The sequence below is a fragment of the Pipistrellus kuhlii genome, unplaced genomic scaffold (assembly GCF_014108245.1).
Source record: "Pipistrellus kuhlii isolate mPipKuh1 unplaced genomic scaffold, mPipKuh1.p scaffold_m20_p_2, whole genome shotgun sequence".
Classification (NCBI taxonomy): domain Eukaryota; kingdom Metazoa; phylum Chordata; class Mammalia; order Chiroptera; family Vespertilionidae; genus Pipistrellus; species Pipistrellus kuhlii.
In genome coordinates this window covers 46,045,540-46,066,870 of record NW_023425515.1, presented here as the reverse complement: position 1 = coordinate 46,066,870, position 21,331 = coordinate 46,045,540, and the positions used below count along the sequence as shown (strand labels likewise).

General features: G+C 41.3%; 1 protein-coding gene and 1 pseudogene across 1 annotated transcript in view; both read left to right on the top strand.

Annotated features, from left to right (window-relative positions):
• Positions 1-2,175: 2,175 nt before the first annotated feature.
• Positions 2,176-2,852, top strand: LOC118723563 (annotated as a pseudogene).
• Positions 2,853-4,222: 1,370 nt separating this feature from the next.
• ACAP2 (ArfGAP with coiled-coil, ankyrin repeat and PH domains 2) overlaps positions 4,223-21,331 on the top strand; it is a 115,580-nt gene continuing 98,471 nt past the window's right edge. Inside the window, exon 1 of the mRNA XM_036446007.2 lies at positions 4,223-4,344. Coding sequence (XP_036301900.1) covers positions 4,292-4,344 — 53 coding nt within the window. The 5' untranslated portion in view covers positions 4,223-4,291. The remainder of the gene's footprint in view (positions 4,345-21,331) is intronic.

Sequence of the window (21,331 nt, the reverse complement as noted above, 5' to 3'; positions counted from 1 at the left end):
AGCTACAGAAGCATAGGTTAAAAGGATACATCAAGAAATATATAACAGAGGTTGCACAGTGGCTCTGAAACTTGTTTTTATAACCTGTGACATTTTGGGATTCTCACCCTATCCCACTTTTAATATTTCTTCTTTTTTAAAATCCTCACCAGAGGATATATTTTTATTGATTTTAGATAGGGAGAGTGAGAATGAAAGAGAGAGAGAGACATCAATTGGTTGCCTCCTATACACACCTTTACTGGGGATTGAACATGAAACCTGGGCATGTGCCCTGACCGAATAGAAACTGCAACCTTTTGGTGTATGGGATGATGCTTCAACCAACTGAGCCACCCAGCCAGGATACTATTTCTTAATTTAGGACATTATATTACCATCGACACCCTATAATGCTTGCTTTACCATGGGGGCAGAGGAAAAAAAACTGTGACATTGCTATCATTTAATGGGTTTATGTAAATTTAGCCATCCATAGAAAAATGTTTATTTGATAATTAGCTTAGTTATTTGCACTGATGGTGTCATGCAGTTGAATTTTATTTTATTTTTTTCTTTATTAAGGTATTACATATGTGTCCTTATCCCCCCAATTTCCTCCCACCCCCCTCTAGGGTCTGTGTCCATTGGTTATGTTTATATGCATTGCATACAAGTCCTTTTTGGTTGATCTCTCCCTCTTCCCCCCACCCTTCCCTGCTTTCCCAATGAGGTTTGACGGTCTGATTGATGCTTCTCTGTCTCAGGATCTGCTTTTGTTCATCAGTTTATGTTGTTCATTATATTCCACAAATGAGTGAGATCATGCGATATTTATCTTTCTCTGACTTACTGGCAGTTGAATTTTATTTTATTTATTTAAAATTATTTTTTAATATATTTTATTGATTCCCCCCCCCCCCCTCCCTCCCACACATCCCCTCCCTCCCCAGAGTTTTATGTCCATTGGTTGTACTTATATGCATGTATAAAAATCCTTCGGTTGACCTATTATCTCCCCCAGATCTTCCTCCCCTCCCCGCTGTAATTTGACAGTCTGCTTGTTGATATACTGTCTCTATATCTATCTTTTGGTTCATCAGTTTATAATGTTCTTTATTATCCACAAATGAGTGAGGTCATGTGGTGTTTCTCTTTCATTGATTGGCTTATTTCACTCAGCATGATGTTCTCCAATTCCATCCAGGTTGCTGCAAATGATGAGAATTCCTTCTTCTTTATGGCAGCATAGTATTCCATTGTGTAGATGTACCATAGTTTTTGGATCCAATCATCTGCTGACGGGCACCTAGGCTGTTTATATATATATATATATATATATATATATATATATATATATATATATATATATTTAAAATATATATATATATATATTTTATTGATTTTTTTACAAAGAGGAAGGGAGAGAGATAGAGTTAGAAACATCGATGAGAGAGTCATTGATCAGCTGCCTCTTGCATGCCCCTTACTGGGGATGTGTCTGCAACCAAGATACATGCCCTTGACCAGAGTCAAACCCGGGACCCTTCAGTCCACAGGCCAACACTCTATCCGCTGAGCCAAAGTGGTTTCAGCTGAATTTTAATTTGAATCTCAAAGTGTCACTATAGGCATCTTCCAAAAGGTTACACCGTGTTGAAGCATTTAAACAATTAAGTTATTGTATATACAGATTATGCATCAAGAATGCAATTAAATGTTGAAATGCCCAACTCTATTTCTAAATTTGACATAGAAGTTACAAATCTAGAAGAGGTTGGCTTGATTAAAGTGTCTGAGGACACAACTTTTGACTGTCAATAGTTTCTAGTTGTCAAGAGAAGCTGTGTGGATTCCAGGAATATACAATTCAATTAAAAAAGAGAAACCAAGCTTATTACCAAAGAAGGCACATTTATAAAGCTTGTATATTCTTTGAAATGTCTCAAAATTATACAGTTAATTCTTTTTTTTTTTAAGATATATTTTATTGATTTTGTACAGAGAGGAAGGGAGAGAGATAGAGAGTTAGAAACATCGATGAGAGAGAGTCATCGATCAGTTGCGTCTTGCACACCCCCCACTGGGGATATGCCCGCAACCAAGGTACATGCCCTTGACCAGAATCGAACCCAGGTCCCTTCAGTCCCCAAGCCGACGCTCTATCCATTGAGCTAAACCAGTCCCGGCTATACAGTTAATTCTTAAAAGTACTAAAGAGAACAAGATATAACCATAGGTTATGAAAAGCAACAAACCATCATGCTATAAAGTTAGCCAGACGGTCAAAAGGCTATATGAGACTTCAGGCAGAAGTGAGAAGGCTTAATCACTGATTATAGCACAGAGGAAGAAAGTGATGCAGGTATGGTTGGACCCAATGAGACCAATGAAATCGCCAATGCCAATTCCCGGCAGCAGATTCAGAAGCTGATCCAAGATGAGCTGATTGTCCAGAAGCCTGTGATTCTCCATTCCTGGGCTCGATGCCCCAAATCACCTTGGCCCACAGGAAGGGCAGGCATATGGGCATAAGTAAGCAGGAGGGTATTGCCCATGGTCGAACGCCTGAGAAGGAACCTGGGTGGAGAGGATGAGAACTCTTTGTTGGCTGCTCAGAAGATTGACCTCCACATGCACCCAGCCTGTACCTGAAAGTGAAAGGTAACGTGTTCAAAACCAAGCGGATTCTCCTGGAACACAGCCACAGGCTGAAGGCAGACAGGCTCGCTGGAAGCTTCCGGCTGACCAGGCCGAGGCCCGCAGGCCTGAGACCAAGGAGGCCCCCAGGCGCTGTGAAGAGCGGCTCCAGGCCAAGAGGGAGGAGACAGATCATCAGGACTCTGTCCACAGAGGAAGAGACCAAGGGATAAAGCTCCCCCTCTCTTCCCTGGACAGAGTGGCCTTGGCAATTACATGGTTCAGTCCATTTAATAAAAGTAACCTTCACCTAAAAAAACAAAACGAAACAAAACAAAAATGAAAAAAAGTGGCACAATTATGGCAATAGTCAGCATTTATTGAATGAGTACTATGTGGCACTGTGTTAAGTACCTTTAGAGGTCTTATCTATTTCAACCTCAGGACAATTCTGTTGGATCAGAGGTGCTTATCTTCATTTTAGTGAGAAAGCTAGGAGCAACTGTGCTGTTACAACACCCTACGTACGCGTGCATTTTTATGGACACGCCTATACTTTTTGGGTTGGGTTTAAAGAGTATACATTTAAATATGATGTATCTGTGGTGCAGGTGTTACACGTTGGAGTAAGGGAAAGCCTCACTTTCAGAACCCTCTCACCTCAGAGCTGGAGAAGGCCACCGAGAGAAAGGCTGGTAAGGAGTCATGTCTCCGGTGGTTTTGAGAACCCTGAACGCCCTTCCACCATACCTGCCTAAATCCCTCTGCTCTTTCGATGCACACTCTAAACACCAGCTCCTTCAGAAGGTAGTCTCTGGTTACATAAAAAGATATACATATGGGAGATATTTCTAAATTAATTAAACAACCAAGCCAAGAATTGAAAGATGGATTTTTTTTTTTTTATCATTAACTTTTACCCTCGCTCCTTTCCTGGCCTCAGTTTCTTTCAACTAAAAGGAATCGGTGGCTTAGCCTGCATCTTCCTTTTACCATGGCTCCTAACCTCTCCAGATTTCTGCCAAAGCTGCCTTAAAAAGCAACCCTCCTTGCTGAGACCTGCAGGAGGCCGCTCCTCGGCGTTGGCAGCTCAGCAGGGCGGGGCCGGAGGAGGCCGAGAAGGGGCGGGGGCTCCGAGGGAAGCGCAGCGCGAGCGCTCACGTGACTTCCTTCCCAAGGAGCCTCCTCAGCTGCCGGCCTCCCAGCAACCGGTGCGTCCGCCTAGCGACGCCTGCGCATCCCGGTTGGCCCCTGGGAACGCGTGTGGCCAGCGAGCACCCACGGTCGCTCCGCTCATTGGCTGGGGCTCCCGTCGCTCCGGTGCGTTGCCAGAGCGCCCGTGGGCGGTGCTGCCGGAAGCCCCTCCCATTGGCCGCTGGGTTTGTGGCTGGCTGGCCGGGGCTGTCACTCCCGGGCCGTTTCCCTGAGGCCGGCGCTCGGCTGGGGGTGGGAGGAAGAGGGGCCGGACTGGGGCCTGACTGAGCCGCCGCCGCCGCCGCCGCCGCCGCCGCTGCCTTCGCGGCTGCTATGACCCTCCGGCGAGGCGCCCTGCACAGCTCCGCGCCGCGCTAGTGCGCCCGCCGCAGCCGTCTGGGTCCCCAGCGCCGCCGCTCCCGCGGCTTCTTAGGCTCCTCCGGCGCCGCCGGCCGGGCGAGGCGGAGGCAGAGGCAGGATGAAGATGACGGTGGATTTCGAGGAGTGTCTGAAGGATTCGCCCCGTTTCAGGTGAGCTGCGCGGCGCCGGAGCTGCGGCCCCGGGCGGTGGGGGCGTGAAGGCTGCGGGCGGCGCGCGCGGAGGGCCCCGCAGCCCGCGCCCTCCGACGGGGCGAGCGGCCGTTGTCGCCGCTCTCGATCCGGCGAAGGCACTGCAGCTACGAACCGACCCGTCCCAAGCTGGGAGGCTGCCCGGGAGGAGGACCTTCCTTTTCCCTCTTCCTCGCCCTCTGCCCGGGGCGTAGCGATCCAGAGGCCGGGCGCGCCGCTCGGCTCCGGGGACTGGGGTGCAGCGGCGGCGTCCGCGGAGACGCGTGCCCTTCTCCGGCGCGCGCGCTCGACCCCTTCCTCCCGGAGCTCATCCTTTTCCCCCTTCCTTCCGCTCCTGTTTCGTTTCCACCCCCCCACCCCACTCCACCCCTTCTTTAAGAGAGCTTGCAGGGCGCCCGCTTGCAGTTCACTTAGTTCCTCTTTGCGCTTTTCCACTCTCCTTACCCCGTGGAGGAAGTGGCGGTGGGGGTAGTGGGGGTGGTGGTGAGGTGGTGGTGGTGGGGTTGGGGGATCGAACTGGGTCGTCGATTTCTGTTGCGTGCGAATCCCCAGCCAGAAGGGCTCTCGGGAAGGCGCTGGGCTGGCGGGGGATTTGCACCGGAGTCGGGGGTGGGGTTGCGCTTTGACCAGCCACATTCTGTGGGCTCGGTCCGAAACCATCTGCTTTGCTTTAAGCTTTTTAAAGGGGGTAGCTCAGTCGAGAGGTATTGGGTCGAGGGGTGAGGAGTAGGGGAAACAGTGCATTTCTGTTTTGGGAACGGAAGTAGGCTCCGAAGATTGCATTCACGTTCTTTTTTCCCCGCAGCGCCGGCCCGGGAGGGCCCGCAGACCCGGGATCGCAGCGGGATGCTCCCCGCGGGTCTGTCACATCAGCTGGCGAGGGGGCACTCAGAGTCTCCGGGGCTGCCCGCCCGCCCGGCCTCCTGTGGGTGGACAGACGAGTGCATGCTATGTTCTTTCCGTTTCGGGCATCGTAGGAAACTCTTGAATTGTTTTGGAGAATGGGGCTTGCTAGATTGTATTTTACAGTGTATTTACAGGCGTAGGGTTGACCTTAGGCCGTAAAAAAAAAAAAAAAAAAAAATAAGGCCTTAAAACTTCCGTTAGGCAGTGACATTTCTTGAAAGCGTCCCCAGAGCATTGTGTGTGTGTGTGTGTGTGTGTGTGTGTGTGTGTGTGTGTGTGTGAGAGAGAGAGAGAGAGAGAGAGAGAGAGAGAGAGAGAGAGAGGTCTCTAGGTCAAGCCTGCGTTGTCAATTTCTTGCATCCTCTGCCTGGGAACCAACTGTTCTCATCCTTATCATTGTTAATTAGATTTCCCGTTCCTTTTTTTCTTCAGTGAAAAGCAAACTACTGTGAAACTAAGGAACTCCAACTTCTAAGAGAAAATTTAAGAACGCTTTGTGGTTTTGACTTTTGTTTTTTGTTTTGTTAATTAAAAAAACTTTTTTAATTGATTTGAGAGAGAGGAAGCGGGGAAGAGCTAGAGAAACTACACTTAATTTTTCCAATTGCTTATACATCCATTGGTTGATTCTTGCATGTGTCTTTACGTGGTGGTGGTGGGGTGGGGGGGCTGAGAGTGGGCGCTGGGGATTGAGCCCACAACCCTGGCAAATCTAACGGTTGACTTACTCGGCCAGTGTCTTGTTATTAATTTTATTTGGAATTTAGGGCTATTGCTTTTAACAAGCTGCACCTAGTTTGCTTGTTGTTGGTATTCACTTTTGAAACTCATGTTCTCCATGAATTGAACATCCCTGTGGATTGTGTAGGACAGCTTTACCCGTTAGATTTCAGGATTGTGTAGCAAATGAAGTAATTTTTAAAGCATACTTTATAAAGTTATGCTTTTAGTGAAATTTTTATTAACATGAATGAGCTATTTGCTTTTTTTTTTTCTAATGCAATAATCAGAACCTTTTTTTCCTAGACTAGAGAAAGTGGCATTGTGTGCAGTTTATTTCACATTTTAAATTTCATTTTAAAAAGAAAGTTGAGAGAAATTACTTGAAGAACTTCTAGCCAATGGTGTCGATAACAAACCATATGATATCTTTTATTTTATTTTATTGAATTTAGAGGGGGTGGAGGGAAGGAGGAGAGAGAAAGAGAAAGATACATTGATTGGTTGCCTCACACACACCCACCCTGATCTGGGATAGAAGCTGACACCTTCGACCTTCCCTTGCAGGAGATGATGCTCAAACAACTGAGCTACATAGGCCAGAGCATATATTTGTGTTTTTTTTTTTTTAATATAAAGTAATCATTGAATATAAAATAAAAGGGAAAGATACTAATTAAGTTGTATGGAATATTATAGTGAAGTTTTGTTAAACTTGAATATAATTTATTTTAATTAGGATATTTGAAATTTTTCAAGAGTTATTAGCAGTATTCTAATTATTATTGGCTATAATTTGGGAAGAAAAATCAAAATTCATAGAACTCCAATATTTTGCATATATTTTTGGGACTAGATTAGATTATCAATAGAGGGAAGAATGCCAAGAAATAAAGGCCTTATCATTTACATCTTAAGTTTTACAGTTTTTCTATAATCCCATTACTAAGTAGGTTTCTATAGAATTTGAAAAGAATATTTCAGAAGTCTTTTTATTCACATGCTTTATGTGTTAGAGAAACTTGATTTTTATTTTTATTTTTATTTTTAAAATGTAATTTTAAACAATATATTTTATTGATTTTTTTTTACAGAGAGGAAGGGAGAGGGATAGAGAGCTAGAAACATCGACCAGCTGCCTCCTGCACATCCCCTACCGGGGACGGGCCTGAAACCAATGTACATGCCCTTGACCAGAATGGAACCTGGGACCCTTCAGTCTGCAACTGACGCTCTATCTACTGAGCCAAACCAATTTCGGCGAGAACTTTGATTTTTAAGAATATTGTGCGTTTTTATGAATGATATTCATATTCAAGGAATATGATATTCAAGGAATAAATAAGGACACCTGCCTTATTTATTCCTTGTAGTGTCCTTATCTGTTGTGTTGTTTTTAGGCTAATACCTATTCTTTTTTATTCATAAATGAATTAAGGTTGGGTGTTGTAGAATTATTGCAAAAGGCAGATCTTGCTGAAGAAAAGTTTCATCAGTGTTCTAGATTTAGACATTAATTTTCTTGTTAAGTTGATAAAACCAGAGAAAGACTGATTAAAATAGGAGAAGGATCTTGCAATTGTAACATTGTCTTTATTCATTTGACTAAAGCTGGTGGTTACTTTTACATTCCAAAGAATTTTTTTTTCCTCTCTCTTTAGATTAGATTGGTAGGCACATTTCATTGTGTACTTTTGGATTGCCTTTTTAGTTTTTTAAACCCTTCTAAAGATTAAAATCTTGTTCATGTAAAAATCTACAAGAAAGTAAATGTGTCTAAATGTACTTTTTAAATGTGCTTTCTGAAATGTGCACTCAAAAATAAAAATGTTAGCAAGCCTTCGAACACTTTGATCTTTATCTGATTTATTTTTATCCTTAACAATGTTTATTGTACACCATTCTGAAGGTTTTTTTTTTTTTTTTGTATTTTTTTTTTTTTTTTTGTAAGATTCTATTTCAGATACGATTTTTGTTCAATAACTTGGGATAAAATTCTTAAAAAGATGTTTTGGGGCAAAAGTTCTTCATGGGTAGAATAAAAGGTAAACTACTTTTGATTATGTTTTGATGTTAAGCTGGTGCCAATCCTGGCTGCTTTGCCACTTTACCTTCCTTCTTCAGAACAACTGGCACTTGATACATGGAAAATATATAGTGGGTGAGGGATGAGGAGAAAGAAGTTCTCACTTTAGTGGTGGTAGAATTGCATTATATAATAAAGTAGTTTTTGTTTTTTTTAGTGAGCCAAAACATAATAATCCTGCTATTCCTCACTGTAGCTTCTAATTCTTAATTTAATATAACATCAAATTAAGTTGGAATAAGGAAGAACAAGCTTTTATAATGTGCCAGACCTCATATGATGTCTTTTATCGTACAGATATTTAAAAACTGGCTTTTGGCCCTGACTGGTGTGGTTCAGTTGGTTGGAGTGTTATCTGTACACCAAAAGGTGGTGGGTTCAATTTCCAGTCAGGGTGCATAACCAGGTTTTGGGTTTGATCCCCTGTTGATCCAGCAATTGATCAATGTTTCTCTTTCATATGGATGTTTCCCACCCTCCCTCCTTCCCTCCTTCCTTCCTTCTCGCTTTCCTCTCTCTAAAATCAATAAACACACACAGCTTCTTTTAAAACTGGCTTTTGTCTATTACCTAAAAAATTCTCCCCTATCTTATTATAGGACTGGAGGCCCAGTGCACAATTTGTGCACAGGTGGTGTCCCTCAGCCTGGCCAGGCATTGAGGCCTTTCTGGGGGGCCAGCTGGGTCGGGGGGAGGGGCTGCGGGAGGTTGACTGGCTGGGGGGAGGGATTGTAGAAGGTTGGCTGTGGGAGCGCACTATCAGGGGGCAGTTCCTGCATTGAGCATCTGCCCCCTGGTGGTCAGTGAACATCATAGCAACTGGTCGTTTGGTCATAATCGTTATATTTTTATATATATACATATATATAAATATATAGTAATTTTTATTGATTTATTTTTAGAGAGAGAGATGAAGGGGAGAGTGAAAGAGAAACATCTATTTATTGTTTCGTTTATTCATGCATTTATTGGTTGTTTCTTATATGTGCCTATACTGGGGATTAAACCTTTAACCTTGGCATAGCAGGATGATGCTTTAACCACTGAATTACTTGGCCAGGGCCATTTTGTAGTAATTTTAGTGTCAAGTAATGCAACTGCATTTTAGTTTTGAGTGTGGGAGATGATATAATTTTCTTTTTAATGAAAGCTGCTGGTCGTAATATCTTTTACTGAGTACTCTATCCTTTCCTTATTGATTTAAAATTACACACAAGCACATATACATATACACATGCAGACATAAGCCTTTGTCTGGGCTCCATTCTTTTCCATTAATGTATTTGTTCTCTTGCAAATACCATTAATATTTTAGTTACAATATTTTATAGTCTGTTATGATACCTGGTGGGACTAGTTTTCCCTTGTTATTGGTTTGTGCCTCCCACCCTCCAAATATTCTTGAATATTTTATCTTTGCAGTAGTTTCTTCAATTTCAGAGGTGAATATTTCTATATATTTTGATCTTACTAGTATTTTAAAAAACTTTTTGTAATGTAAAATTTCAATGATGATCGAAGTATATGCAATTTACAAGGGACATATTTTAGATTTAACCACAAATAGGTTGGAAGTAAAAGGATAGGAAAAGGTAAAGCATGCAGTGAGTATCCAAAAGAGAGCTGGAAAAGCTATATTAAAATCAGATAATATAGATTATAAGACAAAAATTACTGGAGATAAAGGATATTTTATAATGATAAAAGAGTCAATCTATTAGGAAGACATGACACTTATAAACTTACTAAGGGAGTCCCAAAGTACATGGAGCAAAAATTGAAAAAAAAAATGAAGAGATAAATAGACAATTCAACAATAATAATTCATAAATACTTTTAGTAATGGGTAGAAAAACTAGGCAGATGATCAACAATACAGAAGATGTGAATAATACTATAAATCAGTAGGACGTTGTGGATATCTATAGAACACTTCACACAGTTGCAGAATTCACATTCTTCTCAAGTGCACATAAAATATGTTCTAACATGGACCATATGTTACAGCATTAAATAAGTTTCAATACATTTAAAAGGCATTGTACTAAATATGTTCTTTGACCATAACGAAATGAATGTAGAATCAATGACCAAAGAAAATCTGAGAGATTTACAAATAGTGGAAATTAAACAACATACTTACAAATAACCAGTGGAGTAAAGAAGAAATCACAAGGATATTAGAAAACACTCTCAGACAATGAAAATAAGTATGCAGCATATCAAACTTATGGGATATGGCCAAAGAAATGCCTAAGAGGGAAATTTCCACCTGGAAACACCTACCTTAAAAAAGAAGAAAAATCCCAATCAGTGACCATTTATACTAATAAAAGGGTAATATGCTAATTAGACCTGGAGACCTTCTGGGACACCTTCCAGTGTCCTTCCGGACAAAGCCGTGGTGGTAGGGCCGAGGCAGAGGAGTTGGGGGTGATCAGGCCAGCAGGGGGCATTTGGGGGAGATCAGGCCAGCAAGGGGGCGTGGTTTGAGCAGGCCAGCAGGCAGGTGAGCAGTTAGGAACCAGTGGTCCTGGATTGCAAGAGGGATGACTGACTGCCAGTTTAGGTCGGATCCCTGGCAGTCAGACATCCCCCAAGGGGTCCCAGATTGGAGATGGTGCAGGCCGGGCTGAGGGGAGAAAAACCCTAGAACACCTTCTTGGATTCTTATTACCCAAGTTACCAAGAACTCTGCGGGTGGCGTACAGGGAGCTTAGCCAGTGAGCAGTCAGAAAAGGTGTTTCTTCTGCAGCTCACGCGCAGAGGCGGGACTGCTAGCACCCTCCAGCGGGCAGACCCTGCTGTCTGAGGGCCCTGGCGCCTGGCAGCCAGGCTCTGCTCTCTGCGCCTGCCTCACCCCGTCCACTGGGTTGCCAGCCTTGTTGTGCTAGGAGCCTGTGGGCCACTTGGGGCAGGACCCAGAGGTGCTCCATGCACTTCCTAGTGACTGGTTGTCCGTCTGGTCATGCCGGCCCTAGGCTATTAGTATAGATTATGTTTTCATCTTTAAATCATTTTTATTTTTTAATTATAGTTGGCATACAATATTATATTAGTTTCAGGTGTACACCCTAGTGATTAGACATTACATACTTACTAAGTGATCATCTCAAGGAAATCTCACACTCATCTAACACCATACATAGTTATTAGAATACTAGGGGCCCAGTGCATGAAATTTGTGCATGGGTAGGATCCCTAGCGGCTGCCCACTGCTGGCTGGGGCCTCCCTACCCCCAGCTGCCTATTGCTACTGCCGGCTAGGCCCTCCCTTCCTCCTGACTGCTGGCTGGGCCTTCCCTTCCCCCAGCTGTCAGCTGGGGACACCTTCACACTCACCTTGGCCTGGCATCACCCACTTATCTGCTCCACCATCCTGCCACAGTCCTGCTCTCATCAGGGCCCATCAGGGCTGGCAGCGCCTCCACTGCTGCCCGCTGCCAGTGCCACATCACCGATGCCCACCATGTTCCACAATGGTGGTCAATGCATGTGCAACTCCTGGTTGGTCCAACTCCTGCCCATAGGGACAATTTATATTAGCCTTTTATTACATAGGATTATTGACTATAGTTTCTATGCTATACTTTATATCCCTATGACTATTTTGATTTTAAAATATGGTTGTATTATATGTTCTATGAAGATGTTATGGCATAACACTTACTGCTTATTCCTGTTTTGGATGTGGTGTTTCTCCACTTTTCTGGGTTATAGATAATATGATAACTAATAATCTCATGTTACTTTTTTGATGAATGTAGAAAAATTTTCTTGTATTATATTTCACTTTCTGAATTTGTTTCCTCGAGATAGATAACAGTTTAAGCATTTTTGGAGAGTAAACTCAGGTGGTGATGTAATGTGTCATTTCCATCGGGAATCCCATGAAGTTTGTCTTCCTGTTGACAATGCAAAGTTTGATCACTGGTGCTAAAGGTGGGAAACCTGGGGAGGGAGAGGCTTGAGGTGGGATTAAAGATCAAAGGTCTTGAGATGGGAAGGAGTTTGATCTTCAAGGAGCAAAAAGAAGGCCAATGTGGGCTGAAGCAGAGTGAGCACAAGAAAGAACGGTAGGAGATAAGTTCAGATGGCTAGATAGGGACCATGTTAGGCTTTATAAGTCATCCATAATAAGAAGTTATGATTAGTGCAATAGGAAGCCATTAGAAAGCTTTTAGCAGTGGTGAGAAATGATAAGGCTTATATTTTAAAGGTATTTGGAAAATGGGTTGTGGAGGGATTAGAGTGGATATAGGGTAGAGAGTGGAGGGGAGGGAAGAGTGGGGGAGAGAGAGAAAAAAAATCAATTGATTGCCTCCCACACATGCTCTGACTGGGGCAGGGATGAACCTGCAACAGGGCATGTGCCCTTGCCCAGTAATCAAACCTGAGACCCTTTGGTCCACGGGCTGACAGTCTAACCTAGGGGTGTCGAACTCAATCAGAGAAGGGGCCAAAATCTAAAATCCAGCCTAAATCGCGGGCCAAATGGTTTACTGAACAGTCATAAACTGTCATTGTGATGGAAACACAGCGGAGTGCAGTGATGACAGCGCGGTGCGGGCCACATTGCAAGGCCTGGCGGGACGGATTTGGCCCGCGGGCCTTGTGTTTGACACAAGGTTAGACTCTAACCACTTAGCAGATATCTAGGGTGTGACTCTCATCTTGATGGCAGAATGGCAAAGTTGTGTTGCAGAAGACCATGTGTGGCCTCCTTTGGGAAATATAACCTGTAATACATGGTGTCCAAAAGTGCCTTGGAATCATGATGAAGAAAGTTAAGATGCAACAAGATTGAATATTTAAAACGAAAGTGAGTTACTTTTCTCTGTCAAAGTGACAATTTTAAGATTTCTTATTGTTAGGAAAGCTTTAGGGAAAGGTCCTTATACTATTGTAAAGAGTGTGGTTTGGTATAGCTTTTTCAAAGGGCAAAATACTAAAATATCTTAGGGTTTAAAAATTCATCTACTTTGTTTCAGCATTTTTGCATCTAGGATTTCTCCTAAGGAATAATAGGAAAAGTGTGCAAAATTATATGAGCAAAGATATATATCAGATTGCTTATTTATTTAGAGGAAAAATTGTGCAAGTACAATGTTGGCTAAGTACAATATTGTATTGTACTATTATGTACAGTATATAATCCTATTTAATAAAAGTAATATGCAAATTGACCATCACTCCAACACACAAGATAGCTGCCCCCATGTGGTCAAAGATGGCTGCCCCCATATGGACATAAGATGGCCACCACAAGATGGCCATCAGGAGGACAGTTGGGAGGGACCAGGCCTGCAAGGAGGGCAGTTGGGGGTGATCAGGCCTGAAGGGGAGGGCAGTTGGGGGCAACCAGGCGGGCAGGGGAGGGCAGTAAGAGGTGGCCAGGCCAGCAGGGGAGGGCAAATTAGGGGCAATCGAGCCTACAGGGGAGAAGTTAGGTGTCAATCAGGCTGGCAGGGGAGAGGCTAGTGGGTGATCAGGCTGGCAGGCAGAAGCAGTTAGGGGCAGTCAGGTAGGCAGGCAGGCAGGCAAGCAAGCAAGCAAGCAAGCAAGCAGTTGGGAGCCAGCAGTCCTGGATTGTGAGAGGGATGTTTGACTGCCCATTTGGGATAGGGCCTACATGAGCAGTCAGACATCTTTCGAGGGATCTCAGATTGGAGAGGGTGTAGGCTGGGCTGAGGGACACCTCTCCACCCCTGTGCACGAATTTTGTGCACCAGGCCTCTAATACTTATAATGGTAATAAATGACTCTTACCGGTTTATGTACTTATATACTATTTATTGTTGTTTTAGAATGTATTCTTTCTACCTATGAAAAGAAAGTTTGTAAACTGCATGCCATGTTACAGTGGCAGCAGCCTCGTACATTTCATGTTTACTGCATCTCATGGTTGTATCTCTTGTGTTTGACTTAATCATATGTTTTGTACAATAATGTGCTATACAGTTTTATAGTCTAGGAACAATAGGTTATACCCATGGTAGGCAAACTGCGGCTCTCGAGCCACATGTGGCTCTTTGGCCCCTTGAGTGTGGCTCTTTCACAAAATACCACAGCCTGGGTGAGTTTTATTTTGAAGAAGTGGTGTTAGAAGAAGTTTAAGTTTAAAAAATTTAGCTCTCAAAAGAAATTTCAATCGTACTGTTGATATTTGGCTCTGTTGACTAATTAGTTTGCCAACCACCGGGTTATATCATATAGCCTAGGTGTGTAGTAGGCTATTTCATCTAGTGTTAAGTGCATTTTATGATGTTTACATGATGAAATCGCCTAATGAGGCGTTTCTCAGAATGGATTCCTTTTGTTAAGCGGCACATGATTCTACAGATCTCAGTTTATGGGCATAATTTTCATGGGATATAGAGTTATAATTTATTTATTTATTTATTTATTTACATATATTTTTATTAAATTTTTACAGAGAGGAAGGGAGATAGATAGAGAGCTAGAAACGTCGATGAGAGAGAAACATCGATCAACTGCCTCTTGCACAACCCCTACTGGGGATGTGCCCGCAACCAATGTACATGCCCTTGACCGGAATCGAACCTGGGACCTTTCAGTCCGCAGACCGACGCTCTACCACTGAGCCAAACCGGCTTTGGCTAGAGTTATAATTTAGAATGTATAATATGGCACTGCATATGTCAAAAGGGTTATGTGTTAAAATGTCTGGAAAGACTAATATATTTTATCTTAAAATGGGAGTATGCTCTTTGACCTTTAGTGTTAAAGTTTTATTTACAAGAATCAGTTTTATCAGTAAAAACAAGACAAAACAAAAAAACACAAAATACAGGATAAGCAAAATGGGTGAAAAAAACACAACAATTAAAAAACCCCAAACATAATAGTCCATTCTTGTCCTTTCTCCTCTGCCTCTCACAACTTACAGAAAAATTGAAAGGATCATACAGTGAACACTTATTATCTTTCATCGAAGATTTACCAGTTTATATTTTGACATATTTGTTTGCTCTGTTTTATACACACAAATACATTCCTGTAAATGCATACAGCAAGAATATTTCTTTTTCTGAATCATTTGAAAGTTTGGCATGCATCTGTTAAAAATAAGGAATTCTCTTTTATAACCACATTTATAACACAGTGATTACATGTTCAGAATTTTCCAGATTTACAAATAATGTCTGTAAAATAAAAATTGTTTTTCTCTTCCTGTTTAGGTAAAAATCACTATTTTTTCTACTAGTCTCTTTTCTTTACTAGTCACACAGAACATTTCACTTCTGATACTTCCGGTTACCAAATGTGTGATCACCCCCCCCCCCCCCCCCAAACACACACACTAGCTATAATTTAACTGAATTCTGACACTATCTAGTCAGACACAGGTTCAGATCTCACAGGTTAAGGGCTCAGTATGATAAGGCTGCCTTTCCCTATCTCCAGTTCAGATGCCAGTTACAAATCCAGATTATCACCTGTAACTCTGACCAGCTATGTAGATCGGAGGTTCCCATGACCGCCCCTGCTCAGGTCTGAGTATAATTTGCTCACAGAACCCAGGGAAACACATATGCTTACCAGTTTATTAAAGGATGTGGGAAAGTATGTACATAAACAGCCAGGTGAAAAGATACATAGGACTTTGTCTGGGAGAGTCCCAAAGTGCAGGAGTTTCTGTCCCTGAGGAGTTGAGGTGTCTCATATTCTGGGTGTGGATGGATGTGTCCACTCACCTACCTAGATGCTCTCTGAACCCTGCACAATTGGGATTTTATGGAGACTTCCTCACTTAGGCAGGATCAGTTATTAACTCTATTTCCAGCCCCTCTCCTTCCTCCGGAGAAGGTGGGGTGGGGGGGTGCTGAAAATGAGAAGGCTGTAATCTTGGCTTGGTCTTTTGGGTGACCAGCCTCCATCTAGGAGCCCACCAGAGTAGCCTCATTAGAACAAAAGATGCTCCTAGTGCTCCTACCACTTGGAAATTTATAAGGGTTTTAGGAGCTCTCTGTCAGAGATGGGGCCAAAGTCAAGTTTTAGAACAAGAGATGCTCGTGGAAATTACAAGGCTTTTAGGAGCTCTGTGCCAGGTACAGGGCAGAAGCCAATGCATATTTTTCTGGTATTTCATACTGTCTCTTATAAGTAGTGTTTTGTTTTTTTTCTTTTTTTCTTTCAGCCTCCAATCAGGGTTCCTGCATTGCTTTTTTATTATATTACCGTTAGCTGACGGACTGTACATTCTTTTAATCCATCATCTCTCACTGAGGTTACTTAACCATGAAGAAAATATTGGGTGATTATGGAGGTAGGAGAGGTCTTGATCTTATCTGAGACTTCAAATTGGGGAAGATTTTTGTATGTCATATTAAGAATTTTGGTGGATTATCATGGAAACAGTGTGAAGCTCTTAGAGATGGGACATATTCTAATTTGTATAGTACTAATTTTTGAGGTAAAATATTTTAGTGTATCACAATTTGGTACAAAATGACATATTGAACAAAACTGAAAAATACATTTTTGAGACAGTCTGGGGAGGTCAAACATGAAATAAATACGAGATTATTAAGAAATTATTATGTGCGATCATGGCTAAGAGGCTCTGTTACATTATCTATTAAAGATCAATAAGTCTAGCCAGTTTGGCTCAGTGGGTAGAGCATCAGCCCGTGAACTGAAGGGTGGGTCCCAGGTTTGATCCTGGTCACTGGCACCATCCACCTCAGGTGCAGGCTTGCTCCCCTGCTCTGATCGGGGCTCAAGTGGGAGGCAACCAGTTGATGTGTCTCTCTCACATTGCTGTTTCTCTCTGCTTACCCCTCTCTTCCCCTCTCTTTAAAAGAATACAACAGCTGAATTTGCTTTAAAGTACATTAGAAAAGAAAAAAAGGGTTAGGACTATATGAAACAAGAATAATTTTGATAATTATTGAAACTAGGTATTTTTATGTGTTTGATTCATTGCATAAGAGGTTCAGAAAACATAACCACTGACACCTCATTTTTTTGAAGTGGAAAATGAACTAGAAGGTTAACTTGTATGTGAAAGTCATCTGATATTCAAAATTTCTGTTACTTTCCAGAGAAATTCTTTCATATGTAGAGTGAAGATATATATCTCAGGATTATTTCTAGACATTTTATTAGAAAAAGAATTCTTGTCTGGCTTGGTGGTTGAGCATAAACCTGTGAACCAGGAGGTGATGGTTTGATTACCGGTCAGGGCACATGCCTAAGTTTGTGGCCCTATCCCCAGGGTGGGGCTTACAGAAGGCAGCTTATCAGTGATTCTCTCTTATCATTGGTTTTCTGTCTCTCTCTTCCTCTCTGAAATCAATAAAAAATATTTTTTAAAAATAGAAAAAGAATTCTCAGCAAAAATACTTTACCTCTTCAAATATTTAATAAACTTGCTTTTACAGTATTTATTTGAAAACTAGTCTTTTAAGTATGGCAGAAAGCTAGCTTTTACAATGGAAAAATTCTGTACCAATTACACAACTGTTTAATTCAAACTGCCACCACTCACAATTGTAGAATGCTGTTGTGGAGATACTTTGCTTATCAATCAGCTATTGTGTAAGTTGTGTGTAATCTTCTCTATGAGTATAGCACTAATGCATTACTAATACTGCTTTCCTATGAGTCCAATATATGTAACAATGGCATTTCTTTTTATTTGAATCCAGCATCTGTAGTCTGGCCACAGGTGCTGGTAGCAGTCATTGAAGTAAAAATATGACAATACTGTATTATGAAAATAGAGTTTGATTCTAAGAAAGAAAGTTAACAGGTGACTTAGTGCCAGGGCCTTTGTTCTTTATATTAAAAATGTTTTAGTTTAATTTTTATTTTAATGCTTAACAATTATTTGAGAAGCCATTTATGTGGTCAATAAGCAGTTTTTAGCCAGAGTTGCACATTAGAATCACTTAGAGTGGTTTATCCAAAACACCTTTGTTTGGACTCTATTCCAGAACTATTGACTGAGAACTTTTGGGGAGAACAGGACTCACAGACCTAGATACTTTGAAAAGGCTTTTTAGGAGATTTGGTTTTGAACCTTTATTCAAGGACTATTGCTCTAAGAGTGTCAGAATTCTTCTTTATAATATGTAAACTGATAATAATAAAGTCCATTCCTGGATGTGAAGAAAAGGGAGCACTTGTGGCATTGAGACTGGTATAGCCACTATGGAAAACAGTATGGTGTTTCCTCAAACAATTAAAAATGGAACTGCCATTTGACCCAGTGATTTCAATTCTAGGAATGTCCTAAGAACCTTGGAACATCAATCAGAAGGGATATATGCACCCTATAGCAGCATTATTTACAGTAGCTAGATCTGGAAATAGCCCATCCGTAGATGAGTGGTTAAAAAAGCTGTGGTACATTTACACAGTGGAATACTATGCAGCTATAAAAGAGCCGGAACTCTTACCCTTTGAAATGGCATGGAGGGATGTGGAAATTACTATGCTAAATGAAATAAGCCAGTCAGAGAAAAGCAAGTATATGATCTCACATTATATGTGATGAATAAAATAGGTCCAGAGACATGGATTCATGGAACAGATTGATAGATCTCAGGGTGGGGTTGGGGATGGGTCAGAAAATATTCATTAGAGAACTTAGTTATATGTGCATGTATGCATAGCCTATGAACTGGACAATAGTTTGGTGAAGGCCTGGCAGGGGCTAAGAGGCTAAGGGGGGTGGGTGGGTAATGGAGAACATCTATAATACTGCCAACAACAACAACAGTCCTCTCCCTGTCTTTTTTAACCTAATGAATATAGATAGTACATAGTTTCCCACTGGCTGTCTCTAACTCCATCCCTTATTCTGTTTCTTGGGAACAAATAAATCATTTAGCATTGCAGTGAGTAATCATTAAAGTGTTTTTAGCAGGTGAATGATGTGATAACATTTGTATTTCCCACTATTAGTACCAAAATTATTGTCTCACCTCAGACAGTTCTCAGTAACTACCCACTGCAGACAGCTTCATTATAGCACTTTGCTAGAAACCTGTTCTCTGCCCAACTCAGAGCTACCTGTTATCATTGTTTTGTATTAATGGTCTTTCTAAGATAGTAATTTCACCGTTTTTACTTTTATACACAAAAATTCTCAGTGTCTCTACATTGCTTTTGAGATAAGTTTTACTAAGGTCTTCTAATACTCTCCCTTCTGTGTCTTCTATATTCTAATTTTTCTTTTATGTCATTTAATAATACCATAGGTCTGTGATGCTTTTCTCTTCTGCCTTTAAAGAAATTATGAAACTTTATTTTTTCTTGTACAAGTTTTAAAAACAATTACATTAATTGGAAAAACAGTATAATATAAACATGGGACAGATTAATAAGAGAAAATAACCAAATTTAATATGTACACATGCATGGAAACCCCACATAGCAGAACGTTTAGAGACAGGAAGAGAATATGAGGTGTATGTGACATTCTGAGTTAAGGATAAGGTAAGGCTCCATGGGGCTTCAGAGGGTCATTGCAAGACAATAATAAGAAAAGATGTTCTGCTCAGCCAGTGTTGCTCAGTGGTTGAGCATCGACCTCTGTGAACCAGGAGGTCATGGTTTGATTCCTGGTCAGGGTACCTGCCCAGGTTGTGGGCTCAGTCTCCAGTATGGGTGTGCAGGAGGCAGCCAGTCAGTGGTTCTCTCTTGTCATTGATGTTTCTCTCTCTCTCTCTCCCTCTCCCTTCCCCTCTGAAATCAGTGGGGGGGGGGGGGGGAATTTATTTATATATATATATATATATATATATATATATATATATATACACACACACACACACACACACACACACACACACATATATGTATATAAAGAATAGATATTCCATAATTAGAAGTTTGCCCTGACTTCACAAAAAGTTATTTCTACTGATAACTCTTATTATGGGCAAGCCAGCTAATTGATATATTTAAAAAAAATATTTTTTATTGATTTGAGAGAGAGAGAGAGAGAGAGAGAGAGAGAGAGAGAGAGAGAGAGAGAGAGATAGATTAGCTGCCTCCTGCACAGCCCCCTCCCACAACTGACCAGGAATCAAACTGGTGACCTCTCTGGTTTGGGACCATGCTTAACCAAGCCACACAGGCCAGGGCCCTAATTGATATTCTTTAAGGGAGAGGTAAAAGTTTCATACCAAAGAATCACATCTTGGGGAAGTCTATTCTGAACCTCTGCAAAAATCTAGGTTTGGTATCTTGGACTTTTAACATCAGTGATGTTATTATGAGCCCATGGCTTTCTGTTTAACAGAGTTTACCAATTTGATATGAACTGTTTTTCCCCCCCAAATCATTGTTTACCATATATTTTCACTGTGTAGTTTTCATTTTCTTTTAACACTATTTAGGAAAAAATTTTAAAATTCTTGTGCTTTTTTGTTTGTTTGTTCTTTTATTTTTAATTTCATTACATTGTGGTTAGTGTGGTTATTTCTGCTTGATGAAACACAGATTTTCTTTAAAGTGGTCCATGAATATTTAAATAGGAGATATATACTCTTGTTTGCCAGGTATAAATCTTAGCTGAGAGCTATATGAATGTCTGTATGGCTATTGGATCAAACTGTATTAATGACTTTATTTATATTTAGTTCCTCTCCATCAGAGGTTATGAAATGGCTAATAGGTCTTATTTGGCCCATAGACATACTCTGCTTGCCATGCATTGTTTTGGCCTGAATAATGTTAAAAATAAACATTAAAAAGTTGCCAACATTTAAGAATTTGGAGATTTTATGTGGATTTCTAGTTTCCTCAGGTTTTATTTCAGCTTCTCGAGCTCCTACTCTCTGTGGCCTCTAGGCTTTGAACAGGCTGTTTGTTCCCTTTGTCTGGAAGTCTTTCTCCACCCCCTTTTCCTTGCCTGTTCCTATTCATCCTTTCTGACTCAGTGTTAATGTCACAGCCTTCCAGAAGCCTGCTTTCTTTCTCAGGACTAGTTAAAGAAGATGTATGAATAGTAAGTATGCATATGAAGAAATGCCCAACTATTTAGTCACTTAGGAAATACAAATTAAAACCACAATGAGATGCCATTACAAACGTGGTCAAGTGACAAGTGACTTAGACTTACAATACCAAGTATTGGCAAGTATGTGGAGCAACTAGAATCCTCATACATCATTTGTGGATTATATAAAATGGCAAAACAACTTCGAAAAAACAGAATTTCTTAAAAAGTTAAACATAATCTTATCATATGATGCAGCC